The sequence below is a fragment of the Macaca nemestrina genome, chromosome 6 (assembly GCF_043159975.1).
Source record: "Macaca nemestrina isolate mMacNem1 chromosome 6, mMacNem.hap1, whole genome shotgun sequence".
Taxonomy (NCBI): Eukaryota; Metazoa; Chordata; class Mammalia; order Primates; family Cercopithecidae; genus Macaca; species Macaca nemestrina.
Window position 1 is genome coordinate 30,754,618 of NC_092130.1, and position 21,961 is coordinate 30,776,578.

General features: G+C 37.4%; 1 protein-coding gene across 8 annotated transcripts in view; it reads left to right on the forward strand.

Annotated features, from left to right (window-relative positions):
* LOC105466885 (casein kinase 1 alpha 1) overlaps window positions 1-21,961 on the forward strand; it is a 58,466-nt gene that overhangs the window by 18,740 nt on the left and 17,765 nt on the right. For 4 of the 8 annotated variants that reach the window (XM_011716037.3, XM_011716036.3, XM_071098234.1 and 1 more), the window contains exons 3-6: window positions 8,587-8,713; window positions 13,462-13,560; window positions 15,965-16,048; window positions 20,631-20,770. In XM_011716037.3, coding sequence (XP_011714339.1) covers window positions 8,587-8,713; window positions 13,462-13,560; window positions 15,965-16,048; window positions 20,631-20,770 — 450 coding nt within the window. The remainder of the gene's footprint in view (window positions 1-8,586; window positions 8,714-13,461; window positions 13,561-15,964; window positions 16,049-20,630; window positions 20,771-21,961) is intronic. The other 4 variants (XM_011716040.3, XM_011716042.3, XM_011716039.3 and 1 more) reach the window with 1 other exon arrangement.

The window sequence follows — 21,961 nt, forward strand, 5'->3', positions numbered from 1 at the left end:
AAATTACCTGAAGAAGAAAATAAGGTCATCTTACACACTGTACCAACCTAAGATGTCACTTAGTTTTTTGTGAGCACCAGACTTCAGCCTGATGCCAATCCTCCCCTTCACTCTTCCATCTATCCTTTAAGAATCAACCTTACTTCTTCAGAGAAACTTTCCCTGATGCCTCCCTTAAAAAAATAGATTGGATCCCCATAATTTGTGCCCCCACAATAGCACTCTTCTCTCCTTCATCATGGTATTTATCCCCTTTCCCCACTGTAAGCCACGAAAGCAGCAATTATTTAGTTTTGTCTAGTTAGCTACTCTAAATATTGAATGGATAAATGAATAGTAGCTTTGATAGTGAACAGTGATAAAGTTTTTTGTCTTGTGTTTTTATAATTTTTGGAGTTAAGGAACATCTACATATCTTTGAAGGCAAAGGGCAAGGAACAAAGGTGGAGAATATGAAAATGTACCATAATTCAAGCATCTTAGGGGTAATGTTGTAAGCAAAGGATTAGTAGTAACAAGGCGGCAAGAAGAGAGAAAACAAATCTTAGTTGCCTACGTTACTGCTGAGCAAAACAGACGTGATTTTCAAATATTAGATCTTATTCTACAGGCTATTTATCTCAAAAGTTGCTTTGGAACAGGGGCTCTTAACCTGGTTCATAACTATATCCACCCCCCATGAGATCTGTGTATTTAGACAGGTAAGGAAAATTATATTTTTATTTTCATGAGCCTCTCACTCAAATCTAGTATTTCTTTTTGATTTTAAGTGTAAGTAGGAAACCTCGTGAGTTTTAGCAGAACCTTTGACTTTGTCACCAATATAAATCACTGATTTTGGGGTGGGGGATGGACGGAGTTTTGCTCTTATCGCCCAGGCTGGAGTGCAATGGCATGATCTTGGCTCACTGCAACTCCCACCTCCCAGGTTCAAGTGATTCTCCTTAGCCTCCCAAGTAGCTGGGATCGTAGGCGCCCACTGCCATGCCTGGCTAATATTTACATTTTTAATAGAGATGGGGTTTCACCATGTCGGCCAGGCTGGTCTCAAACTCCTGACCTCAGATGATCTGTCTGCCTCAGCCTCCAAAAGTGCTGCAATTACAGGTGTGAGCCACTGCACTGAGCCACTGCGCCCGGCTGAAATCACAGATATTTTTATATCACGTTATTGTTGCAGGTATCTTAAAATATGGTTTACATTCATTAGTATGTCAAAATTATAGCATTTGTTAGACCTGCTCCTATATTTAATGCATTAATAAGGAGAGTGTGGGGCTGGGCACCGTGGCTGACACCAGTAATTCCAGCATTTTAGGAGGCCAAGGTGGGCAGATCACATGAGACCAGTAGTTCAAGATTAGCCTGGCCAACATGGTGAAACCCTATCTCTACTAAAAATACAAAAATCAGCCAGGAGTGGTGGCATATGCCTGTAATCCCAGCAGATGGATGCCGCATGAGAATCTCTTGAACCCGGGAGGCAGAGATCGTAGTGAACCAAGATCACACCATTGCACTCCAGCCTGGGTGACACAGCGAGATCCTGTCTTGAAAAATAATAATAATGAGAGCGTGTATATTACTATATCCCAAATTGGTTTTTTTTTTTGTTTTTTTGAGACAGTCTTGCTATGTCGCCCAAACTGGAGTGCAGTGGCGCAAGTTCGGCTCACTGCAATCTGCAGTCTCTGCCTCCTGAGTAGCTGGGATTACAGGCCCCTGCCAGCATGTGCGGCTAATTTTTTTTTTTTTTTTTTTTTTTAGTAGAGACAGGGTTTCGCCATGTTGGCTAGGCTGGTCTTGAGCTCCTGACCTCAAGTGATCCGCCCACCTTGGCCTCCCAGAGTGTTGGGATTACAGGCTTGAGCCACTGAGCCTGGCTCAAAATTGATTTTCTTTTCTTTGTTTTTTCTTTGGGTTTTTTTTTTTTTTTTTGAGTTTTGTTCTTGTTGCCCAGGCTGGAGTGCAATGGTGTGATCTTGGCTCACTGCAGCCTCCGCCTCCCGGGTTCAAGCGATTCTCCTGCCTCAGCCTTCCAAATTGCTGGATTACAGGAATGCTAATTTTGTATTTTTATTAGAGATGGGATTTCTCCATGTTTGTCAGGCTGGTCTCGAATTCCCGACCTCAGGTGATCCACCCGCCTTGGCCTCCCAAAGTGCTGGGATTACAGGCATAAGCCACCGTGCCTGGCCCCAAAATTGATTTTTTAGAAGTAATTTTATGCTAGTTCAATTTCGTTATATTTTCTTTATAATGCCTTGTATTTTATGTATTTAAAACATCATTCTGAGAAGAGATGTATGAGGAGAAGTATCTGTGGCTTTGAGAATATATCTGTGTATAATGAATGGCAAATAGCTGTTAAGAATGGCATACACAAATATGAGTGTATAGGAAAATTAAAAGGATTTTAGAGAAAAGGGAACAGAGTAGCTGGAAGTGTTTTTTTTCTTTTTTTGGTTTGTTTGTTTTTTATTTTTTTCTTTTTTTGAAACGGAGTCTCGCTTTGTCATCCAGGCTGGAGTGCAATGGTGAGATCTCAGCTCATGGCAACCTCTGCTGCCTGGGTTCAAGCAATTTTCCTGTCTCAGTCTCCTGAGTAGCTAGAACTATAGGTGCCCACCACCACGCCCGGTTAATTTTTGTATTTTTAGTAGAAACTGGGTTTCACCATATTGGTCAGACTGGTCACGAACTCCTGACCTCATGATCCGCCAGCCTCAGCTTCCCAAAGTGCTAGGATTACAGGCGTGAGCCACCGCCCTTGGCCTGAGTAGCTGGAACTGTTAGCAATAGTATCCTAAAGAGACAATTTGAGCTAGTTGTTACAGTTCAGCAAGATCTTGCTAGGCCGAATTCCTTTTCTGCTCCCATAAAAAGGAGCATAAAGGTTGGATGATGATGGGTTGGCAAGGGACTAAGTTTGAGAGACGGTATCTTCAGGATATCTTGTAGGTGCTATTAAAATTGGATGTATTCTAGCTCTGATTCAGTGATGATACTTTTTAGTTGTTCACTGAAGACTCTGACATTAATAACCGAAAGATTGGAAAATGACTTTTTACTTCTATAATTATTTGGCTTATTTGTTTTTTTTTTTTTTTTTTTTTTTTTTGAGACGGAGTCTCGCTCTGCCGCCCAGGCTGGAGTGCAGTGGCCGGGTCTCAGCTCACTGCAAGCTCCGCCTCCCGGGTTTACGCCATTCTCTGGCCTCAGCCTCCTGAGTAGCTGGGACTACAGGCACCCGCCACCACGCCCGGCTAGTTTTTTTTGTATTTTTAGTAGAGACGGGGTTTCACTGTGTTAGCCAGGATGGTCTCGATCTCCTGACCTCGTGATCCGCCCGTCTCGGCCTCCCAAAGTGCTGGGATTACAGGCTTGAGCCACCGCGCCCGGCCTATTTGGCTTATTTGAATTAGGGATAAATAGATGCTTCCTGATGACTTCACTTTGAGTGCAGGGAGTGTTTCTGCATTTCTTGTTTTGTTTTCCTTATCTGCCAAATCAAGCATTCCCTAGACTGTTACAGCTTCTAATATGAGTTTTCATTATTTTACTCAGCAAATGTTTTGAGCATTTCTTGTGTATGCTGGGAATACAGGATTGTGAACAAGACAGATATAATGACTACCCCTAATTAAGTTGATAGTCTGAAGGGTAAGATTAAATTTTTTTTACTGTTATTTTTGTCCTAGTCATGGTGATGGAACTAACATGTATTTGGGTACTTTAAAGTGCATATTACAATAATTACACTGATTTATTCTGGAATATTCTAGGTTTCATAGTAATACTTAAATATTTTTATATGAAAAATATGTATTTCTTTTTTCTCAAATACTCCTATTTTCATGAAGAGATTTTTCAGAAAAAGTAAACCCCTAGCTTGAAATCTCCAGCTATAGTATAACACTTCCTAACTGGTAACCATGTCATTGTCATTCCTTCCCCTACTCCTCCATTTCCATATTGTATACTGATGCCAAGGCTAATAAGTACTGATTTTAATTATGTCTCAGCCACAAACTGTAGTAATAGTTCACCCAGTTATTTACAGCATGTAAAGCTCATAAGCCTTGCACTGAAGAACCTATACTACAGCTTTATGTATCTGCCACCTCGACTCTTCCCTTTATGACAGCCCATGCTCCAAAATGGTTTGCCCCTGCCTGGTAAGCCCTCTTCTGCCTTGTTTATCAAAACACTGTTCATCCTTCAGGATCTGACTGGTAGCAGACTATTTTCCTAATACGTCTTCAGACAGATTTAGTTCTCATTGATCTTTTGTGTGAATTGTGTTAGCATTTTTTGTCAGCCTCATTGACTTTTGCATGTATTGTCTTACATTTGTGCTTTTTGTATGTCTTAATTTTTAAATTAGATTTAATTTGGATATGCATTTAGAGGAAAGGACATAAGAGCAGAGAGATAGACCTTGCCTTCTCTTGGCATCATCTTCAGACCTTAGATACTTTTATTATGCTGTAAGTAAGTAATGATGGTTGTATAAATTATGAACTCATTCTTCAGCCTACTTTTAGGTAACACTGAAGTCTAAAGGTATAGATTTGAAACAAATGGAAAATGAGAACCCTGAACATTTTGTCTTTTTAAAATTATTATTTTTACTTTCACCCACTAAATTACTTGATTTTTTAAAAATGTTTTGTGACTATTAGGAAGAATAAAGGCCAAATCAATTGGAGTACTTTTTTTAGTCTCATAAATACCTGAGTACCTGCAATGTGCACATAACTTTACCACTGTACACTTAGTAGCAACACATCTTGTACTTAAAAATGTCTAAAGGTAAGACCTGTGGTTTCTAGTTTGAAGGCCTAGAAAGTAGAGAATAAGAGTGAGATTTTTGTGTTGGTGTTTGAGACTATAAACTTAAATGGCCTCAGAGAATCGGGTTAGTGCTTTTTCATTATTCAGGTTCTGTGAAAAGACTATTCAAATAAAAATAAAGCTGTAAGCTCTATCCTACCAGGCATAGAGACAAACACAAAAGTAACAGTAGATGAATATTGTCAAGGGGTTAAGACTGTGGATACAAGCAATAGTTAATGGCTTTGGGAATTCTAGGAAATAGGAGACCAATGTGGGATCGTGACATACGGAAGGTTTCTTTGGCATCTGGGTTTTAAGGTTGGGATTGAAGGTAGAGAAAAGCTCTCAGAATAGACGTGGGAGGCATGGAGGTGAAGGTAGAAACTAAGAATAAGATTGGAATAAGCAGAACACCACTTCTTATTCTGAATCTGTGTGTGATAATGTCTGAATGAGTTAGTCCAGATGGAAAAGCACAGATGGAGGGTGTGACGTGCTAGCTTTAGAGAATTAAGTTATATATTCCTTGAGACCAAAGGAAGTGTGAAAGATGCAAACACCTGTCTCTTAGCTTTAAGGAGTTATAGTACCGGTCCGTAGAAAAGAAAGTCCTAGTTGTTTTAGAACTGCATGGTTGCTCCACAGGGAAAAATGCCTTTGAAATGCTTATTTTTTAAAGCTATTTTTCAATGAAGTATTTAATCCTCCTGACTTTGAGAATAGTGAATATGTCTTGTGTTCATAAATTTAAGCAAGGGTTAAGAGTGCACAGTGTGTGTGTTTTAAGTGTGCTTCTCAATTCATCTAATTCTTCCCAGTTTCTAATTATTAAGGGAGTTAGAGGTTTACATGCAGGTGATTTTGTTAGAGGCTTACTTTGCAGATGATTTCTTTATGAAATCATGTTAATTGCATGAAAATATGAAGTCTGAATTTGTGCCTTTTACATTACAGGTTTGTGTTTGGGCTTAGATGGATGGTTATAACATTTGCTTATTTTTTGTAGTTTTACATCTGAGCCATCAGTGGAAACCTGTCTAGAGCTGAGATGTGGTCTTATAAATAAGAGTTGATTTATGCCTTCCCTTTTGCCTATTTGACTTTTTGTGCCTTCTTACTTCCTTAGCTCTTTCTGGATTTGGTGTTCTCTTTTTCTTAAAAGCCTAGATAAATTAGATTTATATTAAACAAGTGTTGAATGTTTATAATGGTAGGTTTGTGACAGCTCTCTAGTCCAGATTTGCCTATCATATAAAAAGGAAGAGGGGAAATAACCGAAGAAAATAAAATGAGGAAAAGAGAAAGGAGAACACAGCTTATTTGCTTTATCACTTACCTTTTAATACTGTTGTTATGTATTACCCAAAGCATCACTGTGGGCTTCTTTCAAGTAAATGTTTTCAGCGAATGTGAAAGGTGTTGAATTCCCATAGGGAGAATAAAGAGTGGAAGAGGGAAAATAATGGCAGCTTTAGTACACTGTTTTAAGCAATATGGACAAAACTGTCTCTTCTGGCTGGGTGCAGTGGCTCACACCGGTAATCCCAGCACTTTGGGAGGCCGAGAGGTGGATCACCTGAGGTCAGGAGTTCGAGACCAGCCTGGCCAACAAGGTGAAACCCTGTCTCTACTAAAAATACAAAAAATAGCTGGGTGTGGTGGCAGGTGCCTATAATCCCAGCTACTTGGGAGGCAGAGGTTGCAGTGAGCCAAGATCGCACCACTGCACTCCAGCCTAGGGGATAGAGCGAGAGACTCTCAAAAAACAAAAACAAAAACAAAAAAACTGGCTCTTTTGCTATCACGTTGACACATTTGTTTCCTAGGAAGTGGGCAAGACCTCTAGAAGGTTAAGCAGACACTCTTCCCTTACTGGAGTATCTTTTTCTGCAAAGAGGATGTGGAAATGGATTTGATTTTGTGTGCTTGACAGTTATCCATGTGTCAGATTTGGAAAGTAGTTCTCAAGAACAACTGAAACAAAAGTCGTAGGAAGGAACTGAACTTTTTGGCTTATAATCCTCTTAGGATCTCTTACTCTCAACATTAGATTCTAGGGAGCATATTTATTATACCTGACTATGAGACCTATCTGAATAGGTCTGAAATTAAAGCTCTCTGATTTGAGGCTTCCCCTCTGCCCTTTCTCAAGTGCTAAGCCTGAAATTTCTGTAGTTTTGGTAGATGCCATCAAGGGTTAATGGGTGCCCAGGACCACTAGTTAGAATAGACTATTTTCTTAAAGAAGAAACACAAGAGTAGCACATCTGTATAGTTATCTTTGCATTTTCTAGAAAAATATTGTTAAAAGATTAAATCCTCATACTCTAGTTTTAATATTGATTTTCTTGAATCTTTGGCATTTATCAGCAAAGCAAGAAATGGCACTAAACAGTTTCCTACTTGACTGATACTTGTTATAATTTTGACACAGATTTTAGTTTTTTGAAAAAGCTGGTGAGGTTCAGTGGTTCAACCTGTAATACCAGTGTTTTGGGAGGCTGAGGCAGGAGGATCTTTTGAGCCCAGAAGTTAGAGACTAGCCTGGGCAACATAGGGAGACTCTGCCTTTACAAGAAATTTAAAAGACCCTGTCTCTACCAAAAACGTTTTAAAAATTTAGCTGGTCATGATGGCACGTCTATCATCCCAGCTACTTGGGAAACTGAAATAGGAGGATTGCTTGAGATCAGGTCAAAGGCTGCAGTGAGTTGCGATTGCACCACTGCACCCCAGCCTGGCAACAGAGCGAGACCCTGTCTAAAAATAAATGAATAAATAAATAAATAGATAAATAAGGAGGAAGGAAGGAAAAGAAAGAAAAGCCTGCTCTCCCCTTTTGAATATTTTTAAAACATAAAGCTTTCCAGATACGGTAAATTTTGGTGTTGGTTCTTTTCAGAATTAACAAAAAAATGACTCCAGTTTAAGCTTTAAAATAACTTTTTAAACAAAATTTTAAGTATCACCCAATTTTCTTAGCAGAATTTGATATCTAGAAAAGTTTGAAAGAAAAATGGTAGTGCTTCTTTTAAGGAAAGTACTCTTACCAGAATCATAGGCATCAAAATTTGAAATAATTTATTGCAGTGATTTTCAGTCCTTGGGATAAATGAAACTGGCAATTGATACTTCTTGAGTTATTAGGGACACATTGTGTACAGTAATACAGCCCAGGATAATTAAAACATGATTCCAGTTAAAAGCAAATAAATGTCATTAGTTTGTTATACGGGTTATTTTCTGTGATCTGAAACTAAGCAAAAATATGACTCCCTTTTGAATAAGGACAAGTAGTTATTGATTAAATGCAGTTTGGTAGAACTGGGATGGGAATTCAGATAAAAGAAATCTTTGCTTTCTGAAACATTTTGGAATGACTGATAGAGTCATCTTCATTTCTTCTGTTACAAAGTAAATTCAGGTGAGATTAAGGAATTTGCTAAAGGCCACAGGAATCAGTGGCCAGTGGGTGTAAAATCCAGCTGCCCTGGTAACAGGAGATTTTAAGGCTACTATGCATGTCCTATCTATATAGGAGAATGGAGTTGCATGACAGGGGAAAAAATGTCTCATTACCCTTGTTTTGTCTTGGGCCTTGTAGTTAATTAGCGTGTTCGTCTCCCGGGTAGGGGAACATTTGCCTTAAATAATACCTACTCAGAGAAAGAAAACTATCTTATTCTTAGGGTTGATGATATTAAGTGATAGCTTTATGTAATACCCTCTCTTCTTTTGTTTCGTTAGGTGGTATGGTCAGGAAAAAGACTACAATGTACTAGTCATGGATCTTCTGGGACCTAGCCTCGAAGACCTCTTCAATTTCTGTTCAAGAAGGTTCACAATGAAAACTGTACTTATGTTAGCTGACCAGGTATGTGAAATTTTGATTAGAATATAAACTGAGAATAGTACTGTTGACTGGAATTTCATTATATATAAATCAGAGTATTAAAATCCTGTGCATCACTATTTAACCTTAGCATAGGCAGAAAAAAAAATAATAATGTAACTTGTAGATATTTTCCTATGGGAATAAGACAAAAACTGGAATTATCTTGGTTTCTTACTCATCTGTAGTCTAGTAGTTTTCAATCTGCTCCTTCAGATGAAGTTTTAGTGTCAAATATAGCAGGTTATTGTAAGATTTTGTTTGGAGAGTTTAGAGTGTATGTATGCATATAATTGTAGATAAATGTATATTGACATTTTGTTTAAATTAAGCAAAATTGAATATTATGTATTACGTGTGGGACTCTTAGAAAAGCTATATTTTTGAGGATAAAAAGGTCCTGAAGTAATTTAAGGAAGAATTTTTTAAACAAGTAGATGCTGCTTGTTGTAATGGATTCTCAACCATTTGTATTACTTAAGACCTAGGAAATTTCGAAGATGTCATGAATTAGATTGATGCATTGGCTGTAGGTTAGATTAAATGGTTTTTACAGCCAAAGTTTGGATATTTCGATCTTAAGAAATGAGAAAGATGAGTAAGGAACAAACCTTAAGGGAAAAGATAATACATTAAGATAATAATTGGTAAATATCAAGAAATGTATAATTTTTTATTTTGATCAATATTTGTTGCCTTTAAGGGCAGGAAAATGTTGGAAATGCTTCAAGTTAAACTCGGTGTGCTTATAAAAATACTATGAAGAGAATGACATTTAAAAATGTAGATTGGATGTCATAAAGTATAATGAGATAAACAGAATTGGTATTTGAAGTGGAATTTTAGTAAGTTTGTAAATTCAGAAGGATGAAGAGAAGTAGGTTAATGGGCACAAAAATACAGTTAGGAGGAATAAGTTCTAGTATTACATTGTATAGTAGGGAAATTATAGTTAACAATAGCTTATCGTTTATTTCAAAATAGCTAGAAGAGTAGAATTGTAATGTTCCCAACACAAAATATAAATGTTTGAAGTAATGAGTATTCCAACTACCCTGATTTGATCATTATACATTGTATACATGTATCAAAATATCACACACACCCCATAAATGTATACAACTAGTATAGATCAATGACAAATAATTCAAAGGATTAGAAAGCAGTACCCATTTTCTGTAATCAGCACCTGATACTCCCCAAGCTTCTTAACCTTAAAAGTACTGAGTGGCTCAAGCAAATGTGAGCAAATTGTGATATTTGTGGCACAAAACAAACTCAAGCATTAAAAGGTTAAAAGTGGCCTGGCATACTGGCTCTCGCCTGTAATCCGGCACTTTGGCAGATTGAGCCAGGAGGATCTCTTGAGCCCAGGAGTTCCAGGCTACAGTGATCTATAGTAATGCCACTGCACTCCAGCCTAAGCGATAGAGCCAAGACCCCATCTCTTTTAAGTTAACAGCCTTTAATACCAGCTGGGCTTGGTGGCTCACGCCTGTTGTCCCAGCACTTTGAGAAGCCAAGGCTGGTAGATCACCTGAGGTCAGGAGTTCGAGACCAGCCTGGCCAACATGGTGAAACCCATCTCTACTAAAAGTACAAAAATTAGCTGGGCATGGTGGCTCACGCCTGTAATCCCAGCTACCCGGGAGGCTGAGGCATGAGAATCGCATGAACCCAGGAGGTGGAGATTGCAGTGAGCCAAGATTGTGCCACTACACTCCAGCCTGGGGCATAGAACGAGACTCTGTCTCCAAGGAAAAAAAAAAAAAAAGCCTTTAATTTTTTTTTTTTTTTTTTTTTTTTTGAAATGGAGTCTTGCTCTGTCGTCCAGGCTGGAGTGCAGTGGCGCGATCTCTGCTCACTGCAAGCTCCGCCGCCTACCAGGTTCACGCCATTCTCCTGCCTCAGCCTCCCTAGAAGCCGGGACTACAGGCGCCCGCCACCACGCCCGGCTAATTTTTTTGTATTTTTAGTAGAGACGGGATTTTACCGTGTTCGCCAGGATGGTCTCGATCTCCTGACCTCATGATCCGCCTGCGTTGGCCTCCCAAAGTGCTGGGATTACAGGCGTGAGCCACCGCGCCTGGCCTAATACATTTTAACTAACATATATGAGTGAATCCTAATAAAAGAGTTATGGCTTATATTTTGTTTGTTCAGTAACACATAAGCATCCATACATTGAACATGTATTGAGATCCTACCACTGTACTTAGTGCTGGGGGTTGGGGTGGCAAAAATAAGAATTAGTCTCTTCCCTCTAGAAAGAAACTTAGAGTCTAACAAAGAAAGATAGAAAAATAAGATGTTCCATCCTTGTTGTAGAGTTGTAGAAGTCTCTGTTGGGTACATGGGTGACAAATGTGAAAAAATGTAATTCTGAGGAAGGGAGATACAAGAAAGCTTTCATTTAAGGTAGTTAACACCTAAGTCTTGCTCTGCAGATGATAGGTAACAGGTGTAAGTTGTTTAAGCCAGAGATTACTGGTTTGGCTTCAGAAGACATTCGTCAAGGTAGAAGAGTACAATTTAGAATCTGTGTATTCATGATAATAAAAGCTCTGGGGAAAATGGGGACAAATAAAAAATAGAATCCTAACACATACTACTGGGAAGAGCAAGAACATATGGACAGAAAGATAATGTTGGCAGTCTTTGGATACGGAATCTATTTAAAAATACAACTTCTAAGTAAGTGTCTTACAGAAAAGATAGAGGTTGGGTGTGGTGGCTCATGCCAGCAATCCCAGCACTTTGGGAGGCTGAAGTGGGAGGATCACTTGAGCTCAGGAGTTCGAGACCAGCCTGGGCAACATAACGATACCCTACTTTCCACAAAAAGTACAAAAAGTATCTGGACATGGTAACGTGCACGTTTGTAGTCCCAGCTTCTCAGGGGGCTGAGCTGAAATGATCACTTGAGCCCCAGAGGTTGAGGCTGCTGTGAGCCATGATCTTGCCACTGTACCCCAGCTTGGGTGACAAAGTGAGACTCTGTCTCAAAAAAAAAAAAAAACAAAAAAACTTGTATTGTATACAAGAAATTCCATAAACAGTCAAAATAAAAAATACTTAATATAAATCTGTTTACATAATGACAGATAAAAGATTGTTTGTTGTATGATGAGAACTCCTAAAAGCTAACAAGAAGACAATAGGCTGAAAGAAAAATAGGCAAAGAGTGGAGCTTGACAGTACATGGAAGAGTAAATCCTCATAAAAGGGCCAGGCGCAGTGGCTCACGCCTGTAATCCCAGCTCTTTGGGAGGCCGAGACAGGTGGATCATTTTAGGCCAGGAGCTCGAAACCAACATGGTGAAACTCCATCTCTACTAAAAATACAAAAAAGTACCCAGGCGTGTGGCGAGTGCCTGTAATCCCAACTACTCGGGAGGCTGAGGCGGAAGAATCACTTGAACCCAGGAGGCAGAGGTTGCAGTGAGCTGAGATTGCACCACTGCATTCCAGCCTGGGCAGCAGAGTGAGTGAGACTCTGTCTCAAAAAAAAAAAAAAAAAAAATCCTCATGCAAGGATTGGCTCCTAAATCGAGGCCGGGCATGGTAGTTCACGCCTGTAATACTACCACATTGGGAGGTTGAGGCAGGAGGATCTCCTGAACGCAGGAGTTCGAGAGCAGTTGGGCAGCATAACGATATACCGTCTCTACCAAAAATTAAAAATTAGCTGATGCAAAAAAATTAGCCAGATGTGGTGGCATGCACCTTACAGTTTCAGCTACTCCAGAGGGTGAAGCGTGAGGATCACTGGAGCCTGGAAGGTTGAGGCAGCAGTGGGTTATGGTCACTTCATTGCACTTTAGCCTAGGTGACAGAGCGAGGCCCTGTCTCAAAAAAAAAACCAGAAGAGTAAATCCAAATTGTTACAGCCTATTGTGAAAGGCAGTGTGATATTATCTATCAAAATGAAAAATACAACCCAGCAACTCCTCATAATTATATGGGGTTTGAAGCCCATAGAAATAAAAGCACTAGTGAGTAAAGATACATGTCTATTAATGGCATTATTTATAGGAGGAGAAAGTGGAAAACAATCTGAGAATACTGTGAGTTGGGGAAGACATAACATCTCTACCACAAAATATCTGTAGCCATTAAAAAGGATATTTGAGCTATAATGTTTGACTTTGCATAATTTCCAATAAATTGATTAAGGAAAGCTGTTAAGAATGGCATGTTTAATATTTAACTTTTGAAATGAGATTACATAAGAATTATAACAACTACTTATAGCTTTATCTGCCAATCTGTCAACATTCCCCACTCCCAAATATATGTGTGTCTGTGTGTGTATGTATATCTAACAGCATGGAATTAGGTCTGGGTAATACCAGGCCATTTTAACAGGTTACTTTAGAAGGCCTAGGATTGAGTGTGGAAAGTTTTTATTTTATTTCCTTTATCGTAGCAACTGAAACAATTCTAAAGGTATTCTTTTTATTATTTGAAAATCACAAACACCAAGTCTTCCTATGGGATTAGACCCTGCCATGGTTTTAATCATTAATACTAGAAGGTGAAGCCAAAGGACACAGCAGGTGTGTGCTTACTAGAAATAAATGGAGAACTTAGTTGTCCTTTCCATTTCATTTTTTCTAACACTGTCTTTGTGAACTCTAAATAATTGAGACACTGAAATACTTAAGAAATAATGTGTTGTTTTTCATTTACTGCTTAACTCAATTATCTCTCCCTTCCTTTTTTTCCAGATGATCAGTAGAATTGAATATGTGCATACAAAGAATTTTATACACAGAGACATTAAACCAGATAACTTCCTAATGGGTATTGGGCGTCACTGTAATAAGGTTAGTCAAATGCTCTTTGCATGAAAGAACAAAGAGTAAAGTTTCAACAAGAATTGCTTTGGTAAACTTTTCAATCTTTTAAAAAGCCATAGTAAGTTGAATTTGCTGTTGACAGTTGCTTTAAAAGATTGTGCTATAAGGATAATCAGCTAACTCCATTAACTTAGTAACTTGAAATAAATTCTCTTCAACTTACCCAACAGAGGTTAGTTACCTATATGGAAATATAAAATTCTAAGGGCTGTCTAATGAACTGTAGTTGTCTAAGTTATTTAACTGTTGAACAGTTGTATCTATTTTTCATTCACAAAAATAGCAAAAACCCCCATATTCTTTTCTTCCTGAATGCTTAAAACCAGATTTTAACCTTTGGCTCTGAAGTGTGGGTTTTTATAATATATGTGCTTGTGCCAGTATGGGAACACTGACTTATGTGTCACCATGGTGTTAACATTTGCTGACTGAGCATGGTTGATAATGAGAATTCTTCAGTCCTTGAATTTGTGTATTTAAAAGGATAACTTTTGGGCCTGCTTCAAAAGTAGTTGACAGTTTTTTACTTGGGTGCCAAATTGGGTGAGTTCTCCACCCCTTCCTCTCCCTTTAAAGGAAAATGTAGACAAGTGAAATGAACATTCATACAACAAAACTAGTGTTCATTTGGGGTCTCTGAGAGTGGTTCAATTTATGGGGTGATTGGGTTTTAGCTAGTGGCGCATGATTGCAGTTAGAAACTAATTGTGCTGACATTTTTTTCTGTAATGATTAGTCTTACTGAGTGAATTGCTTTCTTTATCGATACTATGTTGAGCTCGGGCAGACAGGCAGCATTGGCAATGCACTAAGCATGTTGTGATCTGATGATCTATCTGATAGAAATTCTCAACTTCAGGACAACTTGGGGGCTTTTTTGTTTTTTGTGGCTTTTTTGTTTTGTTTTTGGAAGGAAGATGCCCATTTGTTTTACTAAACTATTAGGAAATGTTTGGTGTTTTTAGGTCTAGCTATAAATGTTTACCTTTGTTTGCCTGTATGAATGCCAACTGGGAGCCATTACCATTAGAATTGGTGTTATTTGTTAATGTGAGATACTGATGTTGGTCTGATCAGGTTTTAGGAAATTAAATATTTTTGTTCAGCTTTAAATAATGAAAGGTGTTTAAATATACACATATCTTGTCATTCCCAAGTTGCATTAAAAAATATTTTGTAGCTTTTCTCTGAAGTATCCAGGTTTTTATTACTGTAAAGCCTGGTAATACAGTTGAAAAAAAAATTACTGTTCTTAAATTTTGGGGCAGTTTTGTCCATTAGACTCCAATCTTCTTGGCCATTTCCCAGCCCTCTCCTTCCCGTTTTCTTACCCCCTAAAAACCCATTATCACCATGTGATTCCTATTCTGCATCGTTGACATTGCAGTACATGGTTTTTGCCTTAAATTTAAATGATGACCTAGATATCACTTTGCCTTCCCCCCACAACCCCCTTAAGAATAGCTTGTTAATCACATAGTTGTCTTAAGGAAGTGTAAGTTACCTAGTGGTGAAAACCTTTTTAGGAGGTTTAGGTCTCCTTTTCTCCTTGCAGATATTAAAAATAATTTTGTGGAGCTGCTTGCTGTTTAACACTGTTTTAGAGAGGCCCTGGGGTAGAAGCATAAAGTGTTTTACTCAACTAAGATTCAAATGCTAAATGCTGCTTTTGAACATTTTAGATTAGTGTTTTGTTTATGTAGTTGCTTTTTAGTGTTTTCTGTATTGTAGTTTGAAGAATGCCAGTTGTATGAGACTGGATTCTTTGGTCAGCTTGTTCCAGTAGTTTTCTATTCATGGGGAAAAAAAGGTTTTGGGGGACTTTTGAGGACAATTTTTAAAGTTAAATTTTCTTATTTGGAAAATTGTTCTGAATTTGATATTTAGGAGTGGCCACTCCAATCTTAGTGAATTTGCTCATCTCTTCCAGTAATCAGCCCTGCATGCTTACGAAAATAAATTTTAAGGTGACTAAATGCCTTCTACCTCTTCCTTACTGAAGATTTTTTTCCCCCGTACAACCTTTTTTTTGGGGGGGAAGGGCAGATTGTGGTACCAAAGATTGCAGATCTAAATTCCCCATTTTTGATTAAAAAAATTAAAGAGCCAAATGTCACCATTGCTATCCCTGTTTCAGGCAGTGACACAAAATAGTGGCATTAAAAACCTGAGTAATTTCCAGAATTCAAATGTTCTTGAGCATGTGATTCTTATTTGGAAAACTGAGAAGCTACAGTGCTTGGTGGAAGAAGGATGGCATTTGGCTACCCTGTTCTTTCTCTAATGCCTCGGTGTTGCCTGTCTGCGCCGGCCATTGTTGCAATGTAAGCAATACTGTTTGATGCACTGCCACCCTCTATTGTCTGTTTAGTGTTTAGAATCTCCAGTGGGGAAGAGGAAAAGAAGCATGACTGTTAGTACTTCTCAGGACCCATCTTTCTCAGGATTAAACCAGGTCTGAAACTGTCTCCTATTCCAACCTCAATCCCAAATTCATGTGCTTTTCTTTTTTATTGTTTTATTTTGATGATTTTTGTTTTGTTTTAATTCTGGAGAATGTAGATCTTGCTCAAGCACCTCTTACGTTGGCATTATTCAGACATACTTGGCAAACATAACATTACTAAGATATTTCTTTGTGGCTTTTGCTTTAAACTTACAAAGTTTAGAAAAAAGCTAAATGAAAATAGGATATTATGTTTAGATCTCTAACGTACATATGAGGAAATGATGTTGGTCTAGTATTGAAATTGTTTACCTAATAGTAAACTTGAGATAGATCGTTAGTTTTTAAAAATTTATTTGGAGTTACACAACTTAATGCACGAAATATATTTAAATTCAGTTCTTCAGTGCTGTATAATGAATATATTCTACCTCACCTCTCTTCCCCTTCCCTAAGGAACTTCAGGTAAGTGTAGATCAGATTTCAGATCTAGTGTTTCTAGAACTTATTTCCTCAGTCTGTATTCTCAACTCTAGCAAATGGATATTTACAGAGCATTATATGCTCTGGAACTAGAAGATACTGCATTCTTAACAATATAACAATAACATAGCTTAAGCACTTATCAAGCTATATGGTAAATTACCATTAGTAATACTTCGAAATATATTAAATTTAGTTTTTGACAGGCTGGATAAAACACCCTACTGATTTTCTTAATTTGTAAGTAGAACTCTTCATATTTTCTTATACTTTTGTTGAAGTTAAATAGCTTTTTTTCCACAAAATTTAAGTTCATAAATGTTCATGCTTCTGAGCAAATGAATCTTAATCATTCAGTTTAGTATACAGTGAAGAGGAAGTATTGGCATGAGTGATCAAAAAACAAAAAACATACTTTGTAATACCTTAATTATCCACATGTATCATCTGGATAATCATTTAATCCTTTTCCACACTGCCCAACTTTATTCCAGGAACCACCTCCAGCTATTAAAAAAGGTTTCAGAAATTCAGTTATTTTTATTCAGGCAAAGAAGTACCAAGTATTGTGACTAGTTAGATAAGGGGTGGGGGGAAGACAGTAGATGGTGGATCATTAGGCATATTATAAGAATAAAACTCTAGTTTTATAGTGCCTCATTTTTACTTAACCATTCACGTATTTTGCTTACATTTCGTAGCATCATTTAATAATTTACATAGAAAGTTGTATTAAATTGTTTAGATTTTGTACATACAGGTTAGCTAGGTTTTTAGTAAAATGACCTTGTGAATATTTTAGAAGGGCAGGGGAAATTATGACCCCTGGTTAGGAAAAAAAATTGCTGCAAGTACTAAACACTAAAATTAGCAACAGTGATTTTGAAGAAAATGTGCCTCTAGTGAATGGAATTATGGAATTATCTCCCTGCTTTTTTTGGTTTTTGGTTTTGTTTTTTTTTTTTTGTTTTTGGTGTTCTGTTTTGTTTTGTTTGTTTTGTTTTGAGACAGAGTTTCACTCTGTTGCCCAGGCTAGAGCGTAGAGTGCAATGGCGTGATCTCGGCCCACTGCAACTTCCACCTCCCAGGTTCAAGCAGTTCTGCCCCAGCCTCCTGAATAGCTGGGATTACAGATGCACACCACCATGCCCAGCTAATTTTTGTATTTTTAGTGGAGATGGGGTTTTACCATGTTGGCCAGGCTTGTCTTGAACTCCTGACCTCAAGTGATCCACCTGCCTTGGTCTCCCAAAGTGCTGGGATTGTAGGCATGAGCCACTGCGCCCGGTCAATTTATCCCCTATTTATCAACTCAGTTCCCTGTGCCTTTGAAGAATAGGCTGCATTGTTTAAAATGGACGCACATTTTACTTATAACATGTAGTCAGTAGAAACCCACAGAAAAGTTGCTTGACCCATTGAAGGAAGTACGTGTGTCTTTGCACATAAAAGCGTATAATAAAAATGCATTATCTTATGCTTATTTGGTACTGACTTTTCCTCATTTGGTTCTGCCTTTACATATTTACAGCTTTTTGGTTGTATCTTTGGCATCATGTGGTTTCATGTAAACACTTCCATTATATGTTTATATTTATTAGTTTTAAACAGCAAAGCATACAGAGAGCTACTAAAGAAGCTTGATAGGTACCTGAAGGTAATGAACCACCAAGAGTTTTATTTCCTTTTTTAATTTCAAGTAGTTTTCCTTTCAGTTGTTTACTGAGAATAGGCTATCTTTGTTCAGTAGTAACATTTTTTTCCTGACGTATTTTCAGTATTTATAAGAGGAGAACATTTAAAATTATTTGCTCTTTAGATTTTTGTTTTTAGATTGAGATGTTTAAGATCGTGTTTACATATTTGTAGTTTTCTTGATAAATAAGATTTCCTCCTTTAGCATTGTGGGAGGAAAGCACTCTCCAGTGAACACTGACTTTTTATAAAGCAGTCTTTTGGTTGTGAGAAAGTATCTGGTTATTGAGTCACAAATGGAGCTATTGAATATAGATTTAGACATGAATAAATTGTTAGACATACTCATGTCAGAGCTCTTCCCTTTTGTCCTTCATTTTAAAGTACCAAAGGAAACAGTCCTAGAAAATGTGAACTGGAGGAAATTCTGTGTACTAATCACTCTTCATTCAATGTCTACATATTTCTTAGAGATATTTTAAAATGCCATGAAGCTGAATGTCCTTTTGTGTTTATTTTCCCCATGTTTTCTTTTCACTATGAATCTGCAGAACTTAATCATCATTTTTGTTTGCTTAACAAATGTATTTTGCTCATTTTAATATTTGTGTACTGATCTGGTTTTCATATCAAGAGAAACGTAAAGTATGAGCTTTATTTCTTACTGTTTTACAACACACATTTTCCTGTAATGACTTGATTGCTTAGGAAGGGAGTTTAATCTTTTTACTTAAGAGAGTCTTCATCCACTTAACATTTACTAATAATTTAATCTTCATTCTTTTATAGTAGACTAAGTAAAAATCAGTATCTCGTTGTTGACCTGGTGACTGAAGCTCAACTGTCAGTGTCTTTACTGTCCAAAGTATAATTGAGAATAGGTTATAATGCTTGGCTGAAATAGATGTTACTCATCTTCCTAAGAGAGGTACTTGGTCAGATCTTTATAACGTAAATCAGTAACTTGCTTTATTTATTGACATGAAATCTGCAGGTTAGGTGATCGAGTTTCCCAGCACATCACAAATTATAAACTGTCAAAAGGGACCCAATAGCCTAATGGAGAGAAGAACTACAAAATTTAGGACTAACTAGGAGCATAATAGACTAGGGCTATATAGTGTGAGGGCACATAGACCTGCCTAGCTTAATATCTGTAGATTAACTTTTATTAAAATACAGCAAATAGGTGATTTTATGACAAAAGCCAAAATTTTAAGTAAAGATTATTTCTTTTCATATGGTAGGTAAATATGAATATGTTTTGGGTTTCTTTTTCATAAAAATAGTTATTTGCTTTTAAAAGGCCTAAGTTCTGGAGCGTAAACTTGAATTACATACAATTAGCTACGTTATAAATGAATACCTTATTCCCTGAGTACCATATAGACATGATAACATTAAACATTATTTTGTTCTAAACACTAGTTTTGTTTTTAGTTAGCTCACTTAAACTGCTAATTGTAAGCCACCTTGATTTAAATGCTAAGTGCTTTTTGGGGGATTTTTATATCAACTTGTCAAATTTTCTAGAAGTTTAACCTGACCCACGTGTATAGTGTCAGTGCTAAGTAGTAGTTTTTATTAATGAAAAGTCTTGGTTTCATTGGCAATGTCAGACTTTTAGAGTAGATAACAAGCATTCTGTTGGCACATTTAAGAGTGGCCTTTGTAGGAGGGAAGAGTTCAGATAGCTTATATCTGGATTTTTTTTTTTTTTTTTTTTTAAGACAGTTTTGCTCTGTGATCAGGCTGGAGTGCAGTGACGTGGTCTTGGCTCACTGCAACCTCTGCCTCCCGGGTTCAAGCAATTCTCCTGCCTCAGCGTCTTGCGTAGCTGGGACTACAGGCATGTGCCACCACACCTGGCTATTTTTGTATTTTTTGTAGAGATGGGACTTTGCCATGTTTGGCCAGGCTGGTCTCAAACTCCTGACCTCAAGTTATCCGCCTGCCTCAGCCACCCAATGTGCTGGGATTATAGGCGTGAGCTACCGCACTCGGCCATTATATCTAGATTTTGAAATCTCATGTTTGTTTACCAGTAGTAACAGGTGTATAGACTATCAGGTGTTATGACAGATAGCACACTTGTTGCTTCTGCTGTCAGGCATGTATATGTTTCTTTCTTTATAAAGACAGGCTCCTGAGTATGTAATGAAATGGGCCTGCAAAATCTGCAGATGACAAGGATAAACTACTAGACTTTTTTTTTTAACTTGATTTATTGATGAAGACTAGTAAAAACTTATGGGGGTGGGGTGTTAAGTCTGTTCATTATCTGCTCTATTAATACTTAGGATACTTTATTTTGATATATTCGAATGCGTAGAGTAGATACCGTTTAATGAATAAGAAGCAGTTTAATTGAACAAGGTTGGAAACCTAATGTTTCTGTATTTCTCTTTTAAAGTTATTCCTTATTGATTTTGGTTTGGCCAAAAAGTACAGAGACAACAGGACAAGGCAACACATACCATACAGAGAAGATAAAAACCTCACTGGCACTGCCCGATATGCTAGCATCAATGCACATCTTGGTATTGAGCAGAGGTAAGTTTGAAAATGGAATGTGCTTATCGTAGCCACAGCAGAAGCCATCAATGGGTTTTTGAAATATTTCAGTTTCTTACAATGTCTGAGGATGTTTCTTGGCTGAGACTTTGAAGGATGCTTATTAATCATTTTACCTGCTGTTTTAGACAGTGTAGAGAAGACCGTTAAATGAGATCTTTTGAATTTGTTGTTGTTGTTGAAGGTTGTCTCTTGGGGGGAAAATACTGTGTGATATAAAGTTAGAAGCATAAGTGCAATGTTGACGTTTCTTTTTGCAGCTGAAGATAGTACATATATTTTTGAAGCTATTCGGGACTTTTTATACTTTAGTAATTCACGTTGAGTTTGGGAAGAATGCATTATTTATTTTTGAAAGGAAAATGTTATCAGTATCCTAATAAACCAAAAGTGGGTTGATGGACCATCTCCTGTTATACTTCACTCAAATATGTAAATTAGTATGATCTAGTTTAAAGTAAAAAAGTGTCACAGTCTCTGCTCTCTTCCTGTTTCTTCACATGAGTTCTAGAGTTTCAAGTTCCTTTAGTCTTTTACAGTCACTTTTCGCTCCTTAAAACAAGCATAGAAGTAATTAGTGGGAAAAAGCAATGATATGACTCCAGGTTAAACAACCTCATACCAAGAATTTCAGGCTTAAGAAAAATCCATGAATATCTTAATACTTTAGGTTAAACTGTAATGTCACTTTTTCCGTACGCCAAGGCATTACCTACACCTACCCTTGAATATATATATCTCTAAATATATATTTGTATGTATGTATATATAGATATGTATGCATGAATACATTCATATAGATGTTCAATTAGTTTAAGTCGTAACTCCTTTTCAGTGCTCCTGAAGTTTTTAAAATGAGTTTCTGCAAAACATAGGAATGTCATCCTGCTTGGTTCATTAAGCTCATTTAGAGGGTTGTTTAGCCAAATCCTTTTTCTTCTTTTAAAATTAAATTGTAAGATAGTTGTTTGTCTTATTTTGGATTCTGTGGGAAAAGTTTTGTTTAGAGGTAGTCAGCACACAAACTTTTTAAAATCACCTTAAATAAGTAGCTTCTTGCGTAAGACACCAAATAGTGTTCCCTCCTCATTTGGGAACATTTCTCCTGGGTACTTGGCTTTCTTTCATATGTTTTTCGTAATAATATTTCCAGTTTATAAAGTTACGTTC